The sequence below is a fragment of the Brienomyrus brachyistius genome, chromosome 23, assembly GCF_023856365.1.
Source record: "Brienomyrus brachyistius isolate T26 chromosome 23, BBRACH_0.4, whole genome shotgun sequence".
NCBI lineage: Eukaryota > Metazoa > Chordata > Actinopteri > Osteoglossiformes > Mormyridae > Brienomyrus > Brienomyrus brachyistius.
The window spans coordinates 11125754-11137140 of record NC_064555.1 but is presented as its reverse complement, the minus strand read 5'-3'; the positions used below and the strand labels follow the sequence as shown (position 1 = coordinate 11137140).

General features: G+C 42.1%; 1 protein-coding gene across 4 annotated transcripts in view; it reads left to right on the top strand.

Moving 5' to 3' along the window:
• The first annotated feature begins 318 nt into the window (after positions 1-318).
• LOC125718937 (GON-4-like protein) overlaps positions 319-11387 on the top strand; it is a 32340-nt gene continuing 21271 nt past the window's right edge. For 2 of the 4 annotated variants that reach the window (XM_048993252.1, XM_048993250.1), the window contains exons 1-11: positions 319-820; positions 4358-4643; positions 5144-5239; positions 6334-6542; positions 8595-8669; positions 8878-8928; positions 9216-9266; positions 10015-10110; positions 10319-10432; positions 10557-10736; positions 10951-11164. In XM_048993252.1, coding sequence (XP_048849209.1) covers positions 4406-4643; positions 5144-5239; positions 6334-6542; positions 8595-8669; positions 8878-8928; positions 9216-9266; positions 10015-10110; positions 10319-10432; positions 10557-10736; positions 10951-11164 — 1324 coding nt within the window. In that variant the 5' untranslated portion in view covers positions 319-820; positions 4358-4405. The remainder of the gene's footprint in view (positions 821-4357; positions 4644-5143; positions 5240-6333; positions 6543-8594; positions 8670-8877; positions 8929-9215; positions 9267-10014; positions 10111-10318; positions 10433-10556; positions 10737-10950; positions 11165-11387) is intronic. The other 2 variants (XM_048993251.1, XM_048993253.1) reach the window with 2 other exon arrangements.

Sequence of the window (11387 nt, the reverse complement as noted above, 5' to 3'; positions counted from 1 at the left end):
ACGTCTTGGTATTAAATCATAAACATCTCTATATTTGTTCCACAACTGTAACGATCACTGAGCATATTAAGTCTACCAACACATACTTGTGAAAGAGAGAGGGTCAGATAAACAATATAAAAACTGAAGAGAAGGGGGAAAACGTAGCCATGTTTTAATCGCACAAGGAAAGAAAGCAACATGATGATCGACAAACAGCAGCCAGCCCCAGCGTACGCTTACACTCTTTGCGTCTTACGTCAACAAACGTCACCACATCTACTAAACCTGGCAATGAATAAGATATGTCACGAGTGTCTGGCTGCAGAAGGGGCCTGACAGCGCGTGTCCCCTGTCAAGCCCCTTCCAATCTCAAGCTTATACGTCATTTCCGTTAAAACGACAGATTATGTCTGCACGACCGGAATTGGGGAACAATAGCACAGTCTGGTTAATCCTGATTAAACTACATAGGAACGTTCCGCTGGTAGGGGATCGTCGGACACTTTTAAAAGTGACATCCGGAAGCTGATATCTTAAATTTGTATTTTTTTGTAGTTTTGAAAGATTTGTAAATCCACTAAAGGAAGTGAATACGGAGTAACAGAATAGTGCGGACAGATAATCTTGTAAGTCTTAAAAACAAACTCTTTAATGGTTTCTGGCTGGCGGGCAGAAAACGCAGTCCATGGCCGCATGCTTGTAGTTATGGAACTGCGTTGTTGAGGTATCATATAGACCAGGGATTCTCAACCTTTTCAACCACAAGGACTTTTACAAGTATCTGCAGCAAAGTAGGTAACCTCGGTATTTTCCCCGACCAGGGCGAGAGCTCCCTTCGGTGAGTTTTTAGTGTTTACAATCGGGTGTGCATTTCCCAAAAGGATTTTTGGAACTAATGTGGGCATGAGGCTGCGTGGAATGGGAACACGTACTCGAGTACCGGAAAGTGCATCCGACTAGGGGGCAGTTAAAGGCGAGATGTAATAGAATATTTGTACACTGAAATTCCAATCACTTTTAATACGCGCCAAACGATGCATTTTTATGGGCAAATCACAAAGCATTTTAATTGGCGCCCCTTATAAAAAGTACTGTGGTATTATCATCAAGGTAATGTTATGGTGGTACCACTATGATAAAACCGTTGTAATTTGGCCACCTATATATACCATGGTGTGGTAGTATTACAATGTATCTCAAGTTAAAATACAACGGTGATCTGTTTAGCTTTTTGTATTGTACCATGATACTAAAATATTTTTCAGTATGTTATACTATGTAATATGAGCTTATTTTCAAAAGTATCTTATGTAATGCGTACCACAGTTTTGTAATAATTCAGTACTGAAATTAGTACATTTCAGTGCAACTGAAATGATCGAAGCGCAATGTTTATAATACAGCAACTTTATTGTAAGGAAACTATACGTACCTCTTGGCGTTACCTGAACAAGGTACCATAGTATACTGACGTATCTATCGCAACAAATGGAACTTTATCATGCAGCCATAATGCTAAGTACAAAATGCTACTATTCGGGGTTCTGGAGAGGTGGGTCCGCCCGACTGTCGAACCTCGGATTCAGAAGGAGCAGTGTGGTTTTCGCCATGGCCATGGAACAGTGGACCAGCTCTATACTCTCCACAGGGTTTTGGAGGGTTTATGGGAGTTTGCCCAATCAGTCTACATGTGTTTTGTGGACTTGGAGAAGGCATTCGACTGTGTCCCTCGGGGAGTCCTGTGGGGGGTGCTCTGGGAGTATGGGGTGCCGGGCTTCCTTTATGACAGGTGCCAGAGCCTGGTCCGCAATAAGTCGGACTCGTTTCCAGTGAGGGTTGGACTCTGTCAGGGCTGCCCTTTGTCACCGATTCCGTTCATAGTTTTTATGGTCAGAATTTCTAGGTGCAGCCAGGGCTTTGAGGGTGTCTGGTTCGGTGACCTCAGGATTAGGTCTCTGCTTTTTGCAGATGGTGTTGGCTTCATCGGACCGTGACCTTCGGCTCTCACTGGAGCAGTTCACAGCTGAGTGTGAAGCGGCTGGGATGAGAATCAGCACCTCCAAATCCGAGACCATGGTCCTCAGCCGGAAAAGGGTAGAATAATCTCTGGGTTGGGGATGGGGTCCTCTCCCAAGTGGAGGAGTTTAAGTATCTCAGGGTCTTTTTCACGAGTGAGGGAACGATGGAACGGGAGATCGAGAGGCGGATTGGTGCGGCATCAGTAGTGATGCGGGCGCTTCATCGGTCTGTCATGGCGAAGAAAGCTGAGTCAAAAGGCAAAGCTCTCGATTTACCAGTCGATCTACGTTCCTACCCTCACCTATGGTCACGAACTGTGGGTAGTGACCGAAAGAACGAGATCGCAAGTGCAAGCGGCCGAAATGAGTTTCCTCCACAGGGTGGCTGGGCTCCCTCTAAGAGATAGGGTGAGGAGCTCAGTCATTCGGGAGGGACTCAGAGTAGAGCCACTGCTCCTCCGCAATGAGGAGAGCCAGATGAGGTGGCTCGGGCATCTAATTAGGATGCCTCCTGGACGCCTCCCTGGTGAGGTGTTCCGGGCATTTCCCACTGGGAGGAGGCCCCGGGGAAGGCCCAGGACACGCTGGAGGGACTATGTCTCTCTGGCTGGCCTGGGAACGCCTCGGGATCCCCCCAGAGGAGCTGGATGAAGTGGCCGGGGAGCGGGAAGTCTGGTTTTCCCTGTTGAGACTGCTGCCCCCATGACCCGACCTTGGATCTAGTGGGAGATGATAGATGGATGGATAGAAAATGCTACTATGATATATTGTTAGATATATAATGCAACATTCAACATGAGGTAGTAAACTTATATGTGGCAGAGCAAAGTGCCAATAGGATGTTGAGCAGTGGGTAGAATATAAAGAAGGCTGTCATGCCAGCAGGGTTCCTTATCAAGATATTTGAGGCAAAATCTAGCAATAAAAATGCTAAGTTGGCAACACTGCTTCTGCGTGTAACAGAATGAATACTACTAAAGTCAACACTTTTGACTTGTCATCTGTGAGCATTAATGTTATTGGTAGTTTATTCTGTCTTGTCAAGATGACTCTCAAACACCATGTAGTGAAGCTTGGTTTCCAGGCGGGTCTAAAATATCTGACTGCAAGTCAATGGACTGGTTTCCACTTGATGCTCACAATGCGTTTGTTTACACATCTTGGCCACCAGGCGTATTCTGTGTTCATGCCCCATGTCGTTTGAGCACCTGCGGGTGGAAGTAATTCTACATATATGCGAGATGCAGTACCAAAATTCTTGGGGGCAGTATGGTCACCTTTTGTCATGGAACTATGCAAGTTTTAATTAATATTTCATTTTTTTTGTGTCTGCGCTTCATATTGAATAGGCCAGTTGTTTTTATTTACAGTTACTGGCGGTGAATGAATATGTTTAAAAACACATATATGAAAGTTAGATGGTGTGCATTGTCACACAATTTAATGCTTAAAGCATGTTTAACTGGACATGTCTGTAGAGACAGAGAAGTGTTACTACACTCAAAACTATTTCAAAAAATATTTTTCCACTCTGACCTCTTAGGGGACCCATATACCACAGCTGATCTGTAGAAACAAATCAGAAATACATCACTATCCACAAATACGTATTTTTATTTGTGTTGCGTAAAATATCCACAAAAATATGGAGCAATTTGTACACGTGAAAAAAGGTTTTATATATTTGTGGATCATGTCATGATTTGTGATTTTCTCCTCTATTTATTTGCGGATTTTTGTCCAATTCATACCAAGACTCCACCACAGCTGACCTGTAGTAAAAAATATCACAAATTTATCACTATCCACAAATATGTATTTTCATTTGTATTGTATAAAATCACATCCACAAAATATAGAGCGATTTGTGCATCTTTTACAAAGATTGTAAATCTACTGTGCTACTAGTTGTTGATAAAAGCATAAAATACTTCCAGTTTGTCACCCATCCAATGTTCTTAAACTCCTCATATTGCAAAGGGTATGCATGCGCATGATGCCACAGCAGGCAGAAGTCACCACGCTCACACCCACTGAGTGGCAAATACACTGAGTGGCAGCTTTTGTGTTCAGCTTACCCAATAATGCTTTGCGATCTACCCATAAAAATCTATCGTTTGGAGTGTATTAAAAGTGATTGGAATACCCAATCCGTCTGGATTGGTGCTGATACGGATCTGATTATCGGATCAGTGCATCTTTAATAACATTATTATTATTTTTTTTTAATTTACAAAACAATTGGTATTGGCCAGAAGTTACCTAATTAGTTCATCACTACTCTTTACCAATGTAGGAACCATGTAAAGTTTGCTATGGAATGTGTGTGTTACTGTGAGTGTTTTGTCTTCTTGTAGGTGATAAGGTACAGTCATCACTTGTTGTGAAACAGTTTCTTCCTTGTAATGAGTCAAGCCCAGAACTGCAAGTTGAACTCCCTGAAAGTAGGTCTGTCATGGTCGAAGGCCAAGAAGAAAGTACAGTCTAAGGGTACAGCATCCCACAGTGTGTCATCTGCCCCGCAAAGGAGTGCCATCCCCACATCTAACACAGAAAGAATTTTCCAAGATTTTTCATTACCAAGGAGGCTGCCGTGTAAAGGTCAGGCACTAATCCAGGATCATAATACTGCATGTAATTTAGGTAAGTAAAGTCATTTACCTACATTTTCAAAATTAGCAAGCATTGGGATTTCTGATGTCATGCTTTTGGGTAGGTTTGCTTTTAGTTTATCAAAATTACAATGGAAACTCCTCAGTAACATCACAAAGTTTACCAGCTGAATAATTTTTAAGTAATTAAATAATAAGTTGATCATTTTTAAAATACAGTCCTTGTCTTTTACCTCAAGTGTTAGACTCATATTTTAATTTTCTTGTCTTTAAGTAGTTTTGTTTCTGGTATTATTCTGGACTTCTTGTTACTTTGTAACTGCAGTCTATGTGTGGAGTTATAGGAACTGCAGTCTGTGTGGAATTATGGGAACTGCAGTCTATGTATGGAATTATGGGACATGTATCCTAAAAGCTATTTTTTTCAGTCCCAATCACGAAGCCTCAGTTTGTACCTGAATCAATAGTGGGAGCAAAAGAGAATTGCAATACACAGATCAGTGCTTTTATTATTTGTATTCGGGTCTGCAGGACATAATGGAGAGACAGCCAAGCAATGCAGCAACACTGCACAGTATGACCTACTGCCCGAAGAGGATACTGAGCAGGGTTTGGTCATAACTTTGGGTAAGCCGCCCCTTAATGCCTCCAGGTGTCTCGTAAACTTTGCCCTAACCCATCAGTCATGTTAACAGCCAACTGTTTCCTGTTTCTGAAACTGAAGTTTAGTTTCAGTCTTTACTAAACACTGATTCACTTGTATAATCAAGAGAAAGCAGTAAACACATCCCAAGGAATGCGTTGTAATTTTCAGATATATTTAAATTCTGTCAGTGACTTGTACTTTGATTCTGTTTGAATTACATCTCAACATAGCATGTTTTCCCCTCTATATGCAGTATTTTTGTCACACCGCACTTTTATAAGAAGCATTTTCATAAAAATATGCATTTAAAAGCTGGCGATAACATGCATTTTTATACGGCGTCAACATAACATAACGTGTCAGTACAAATGTACGCGTTGAAAAAGGTCTTTCAGTGCTAAGATATACTTAGACTGATACTTTTCTATTCAAGGGCAAAGGCTTCAGTCTGTAATGCATTATATTGGTTACTGTATCGTTTCACTTATGTTGTATTCTTATCACCAAATGTTAACATTTTGGCTTTTAATCATAACCACTGATACTTGACATTTTAAAAAATTGCAATGAAGCGATTGGTTGTTTCATCTGATATGCTGAATATGAATACCAAAGGGAGCAACAAGAACTATTGAATCTAGGGATGTACTTATTTTTTGCACTAGTAAATAATTACTTAATTATAATATTAAATAATTAATTTGTTGAATAAATAAATGCTAACAAATTATCACATAACTTTGCTATAACCAGCAATGAAATGTAATTGAAGATCAAACATCTGATGTCAGAATATATTTATCAACACTTTCCTGGGGTTTCTCCTGACCATAGAAATTCATACCATATCAAACCACCAGCCACGGAGAGTGTGATCGATAATAGCGATTGAAGTAGTTGTTTATTTTTGCCTTATGATGGATCTTTGTTCCCACTGGGTCAGCTGGTGGCAGAGCTGCGTGCCCCTGACATCACCCCGGACATGTATGAGTGTGACTCTGGCCCTGAGGACAGGGAGTGGGCCCAGTGGCTGCAGTGACTTAACACTGACTTTTTATTTATTTATTCTTCTTAGATGATGAGCAACCTAATGAGCAAAAAACACTCAGGAAGAAAAGTGGGGGGAGGAGGAGGAGGGATGAGGAGGTCAGTGAAGCCCCTAGGCCTCGTCCAGATCAGGCGCGCCCCATGGAGGTGGAGATCGACCAGCAGCTAGACTGGGAGCTAGAGAGCAAGTCCAGGCAGCACAACCTAACAACAGTCAATGTGCGCAACATCATCCATGTGAGTGGCTCTGTGGCACATTGCACATCCGTCACCATGCATGCAAACTGTCCGCTGTCTGGTTATCAGCAAGTCTAGTGCTACCGGAATTCTTCTCACCAAGCACCTTAGCCACAGTCCCACAAACTGCAAGCCTTCATAAGAACAGGACTGTCTGCTGTCGGTGTCTATGAGTTTAGAGTTTAGTTTAGGAGATAAAATCAGACTCACCACAACCTAAATTTAAATTTATTTACCTGAATTTGAATGTGTTAACCTGAACTTGAATTAAAGACTACAAACTTGAATTCCATTACCTGTACTTACTAATTAAAGAAATCAAATTTGAGTTTATTTCCTGAAATTGAATTTGTGTTGCTTTTGTGGTAATAAAAATTGAAGTTCAAGTTGTAAAATTCAGTTCTTGAAATTTCGGGTTGTAAGATTCAGGTTGAGAAAATTTAGGTTGAGAAATTCAGGTTTAGAAAAACAGGGAAAACAGCTGAGATAGTCAGGAAGGGCAAATGAGCGTAGATCTAATTGAGCACAATACTGGCCAATTACACGTAGAGATGGGGTTTCTATCTCCACCCCCCTATTATGATGGCCAATAACATGCTGCAAAATCAGAAAACACTTAGTTTCTAATAGACCCATGCAAAATAATGCCAAACTGCATTTCATTGTCAGGTTAATTGTATTTTGTGCATTTACAATAAAGTGGAATATGAAATTGTGTGTTGAACGGCAACACATTGCCACTGCAGTAAATCCCGTCAGTTCTAAAAATGCCCCAAAAAAGTGGTTGCATCTGAAGATGGAAAGTAATGACTTGCTGCACTGTAGCAGAGGTAAACCTGCACCATCACTCTCAAACTTAAACATACATATGGCGTCTATAATAATGGATGCACTGTTGTGTGGTGGTGTGCTAGAGTAGGTACTGATGTATTACGTGAAATTTAAAATTAACCAGTAATATCAATGTTGGCATCACAGATGGCTTGTGCATTAATATATTGAAATTGTTTTTGATTGACCAAAGTGGCTTAATCGGCACTCATTTCATTTTCTGCATCTACTACTGAATACTATACTGTGCTTTTCATAAAAAAAAAAAAAAAAAACGTGATTTGATTTAAGGTGCCCTTATTGCGTTGTCACCACAGGCAACCACCCTGATTGCATTTGGAAAGCTGGATATCGCTTCAAATGTAGCTTTTATGTTTGTCTGTTCACCCGCAGCGTAGGGAAACGTACATTTAATGCAAATCAGACAACATGCACAGACATTACACATAGTGCAAATAGTAAACAAATGAGTAAAAATAAGCTTGATGGTCCATGAAAAGTCATTCCCTTCTTTCCATTTACGTAGTCACTAGCAAGAACGCCTTTTATATGGCAGTCCATGCATGGTAATGTCTGATACCCAATTCAGATTTAGTGAAACTCATGACAGTTACAGATATTTTTAATTCATGTAAAGAGGTCACAAGGTGTAGTATTTGAAATAGGAAATTAAATTATCAAAGACAAATAAACATTCTTTGGCTTGCACAAATAAACAGAATCCCGGTAGAATAAAATTCATTCAATTAATAAAATTATAATAATTAAAATACATCCCACTTCACATTTTTATGTGAAGGTACAGGTTGATGGTATGAATTGTTGGCATGCGTGAGATTATGATTTGCTTGCTTTTCCCCTCTTTAAAATAAGGGTAACTTTTTCCTGATTTGTCCAAAATTTTTTTTCCTGATTTCGCAATTATATGCATTTTTTTCCCCACTCATGTTTTGTTTGATAAATATAGGGTTTTGTAAAACCTGCATATTTCTGAGGTCTTTTTGTTCATACTCAACTGACAAATGAGGCCACTGGACATGTATGAAAAGTTCCAGGTTTAACTCAGTGGAAGGGTTGTACAGTCACTTCCATTGCTCTAAGATGAATAAATAGTTTGTCACTTGACAAGCAGACTTGACCACAAAAATGGTTTAGGTTAACTGCAGTGTCTGCGCTGCCTTCTACTACCATTCAGTGTGCATCTGTGCTCTTTACCTACAGGAAGTCATCACCAACGAGCATGTTGTTGCCATGATGAAAGCTGCCATCGCCGAGTCGGAGGCCATGCCCATTTTTGTGAGTTTCCCCAACTTTTAGGATAAAGCCTAGTGATGCAGGAGAATATGTGATATGGAGCATTTTTCAGGGGGTTAATGGGATGTGACTTTTCTGCTGAGCACCTTCCGATGTCAGGCACAGAGGTCTAACCACTGAGCCACACAGTTCCCAAGTGATATATGTACTATGGAGGTTCTTAGATAATGTGGAAATGTGTCCATGTTAGGAGCCGAAGATGACACGCTCCAAGCTGAAGGAAGTGGTGGAGAGAGGCGTGGTGAGTGCCCTGCAAGTCAGTGTAACTGTCCTTGCTTACACAGCACTTAGAGTATTCTTATTGCGGTTATTTCTGTGAAAACACTTCCCATTTAAGATTATTTACTATGCCAGGCAACTGCCCATTGTCCCCTAAGTTTGACTCCCCATCTTTCCTTTCAGATGCTACTTGATATACCTGTTTTGGGTAAATTAATACTAAATGAATCCAAATAAGTTTGGTTAACACTTTCTTTCTGATTAGCTTGTTTTTGAAGTTTGTTAGTATATTAAAAACACTGTTTTTAGGTTATTCCTACGTGGAACATCTCCCCTATAAAGAAGCCTGAGAGGGATAAGGTAAGCAAGCTTAGGTTCCTCCAGTTTTCATAATCCTGCAGTAGTGTTTAGTTTTCACCTTCATAGTCCCGCAGTAGTACTCAGTGTTCATACCTTCACAGTCCCGCAGTAGTACTCAGTGTTCATACCTTCACAGTCCCGCAGTAGTACTCAGTGTTCATACCTTCACAGTCCCGCAGTAGTACTCAGTGTTCATACCTTCACAGTCCCGCAGTAGTACACAGTGTTCATATCTTCACAGTCCCGTAGTAGTACTCGGTGTTCATACCTTCACAGTCCCGCAGTAGTACTCGGTGTTCATACCTTCACAGTCCCGCAGTAGTACTCGGTGTTCACACCTTCACAGTCCCGCAATAGTACTCGGTGTTCACACCTTCACAGTCCCGCAATAGTACTCGGTGTTCACACCTTCACAGTCCCGCAGTAGTACTCGGTGTTCACACCTTCACAGTCCCGCAGTAGTACTCGGTGTTCACACCTTCACAGTCCCGCAGTAGTACTCGGTGTTCACACCTTCACAGTCCCGCAGTAGTACTCGGTGTTCACACCTTCACAGTCCCGCAATAGTACTCGGTGTTCACGCCTTCACTGTCCCGCAGTAGTGCTCGGTGTTCACGCCTTTACTGTCCCGCAGTAGTGCTCGGTGTTCACGCCTTCACTGTCCCGCATTAATGCTGAAGTAGCTGCACTCGCTTGTGTGTTGCAGCTTTCTGAAAAGTTCATGACTTTTTTTTTTGGAATTCTCCAGCCTCCCCAGTTTGTAGACATTCCTCTGGAGGAAGAGGATTCTTCTGATGAAGAATATTGCCCTGATGAGGAAGAGGAAGATGAGACTGCAGAAGAGGTGAGAGGACGTGATCAAGTGTTTCCTGCTTTCCGGTTCATCATTGAAAATTAAAATGTTTTTATGCTGAACTAATGTCTGCTAAATATATATATTAGTTCCTTTTGGTATCTTGAAAATTTTCGAGGGATGAAGCACTCTGTGAGTGAAGCCATTGAGTGTTGGTCCATGTGAGTCAATGTGAATAATGTTGTACTGCTGGCATCAGACACTCCTGGAGAGTGACATGGAGAGCACAGCCTCCTCTCCGCGGGGCAGCCGAGCAGGGCCAACCAGGGCTGTCATCGAGTATGATGAGGAGTGCAGCAGCAGCCCAACACAGGTGACCTGGTACTCCTCTGTGCTACCAACATAGAAACACACTCTACATTTGTGCTCTGTGTCCTGTATAGATGTTGTTTTAAAAAGATGTGGCCCATCCCCCCTTCACATAACTCTTCATTAAGGGAGAACACCAGTCAAGGCACCTCCAGGTGGAGGTGGTTCCCATGGGCCCCCCACCTCCCCCACAGCCGCTGAGATCCCCATCCCATCCCATGGCCTCATCCGAATGCAGCTTCATGGAGAAGCTTCACGCAGTAGAACAGGAACTGGCCACTGGACCAGTGTCTATGGAGCCCTTCCAGGTGCGCTGACTGTGTCACCGTGACATGGATCGTATTATGATTCGTGTTACAAAGTCACCACCCTGGCTACTCTCTGGGCTGTAGGCTTTATTCGAAGTGTAGTACATCAGCTGAAGTAGAATGTTATTCATTAATTTGAATGCGTAATAAAGAAGTGAATTTCATCCACCTGGTTCTAACTCGTGTTCCCCCTGCTGCTTCCCCAATCTCACAGGCCCTGAATAGCAACGGCGGTCATGGGAACAGCCTAATGGCCTTCCGCACACGCTCCAAGCGCCCCTTGCGGGATGTCCCACTGGGTCAGCTGGAGGCAGAGCTGCGTGCCCCTGACATCACCCCGGACATGTATGAGTGTGACTCTGGCCCTGAGGACAGGGAGTGGGCCCAGTGGCTGCAGGGTCTCATGGCATCAGATGTGGAGAATGAGGGTGAGACAGGATGCTCCTGCAGGCACTGTTGCTGTGTGCTTTTTGGTGAAAAGTGGAGCTTTTTTTGTAGGGTTGGGTATTTACAATTAGATTTGATTCTGATCCGGTTGAAAAGAATGAGTTATGAAATACTACATAGTAGGTTTCTATATTTGGAGAAATGGAACACAAATTTACAAATGCAGAGTCACTGGAAACAAATTGTGAAAAGCACTAAAGGAAG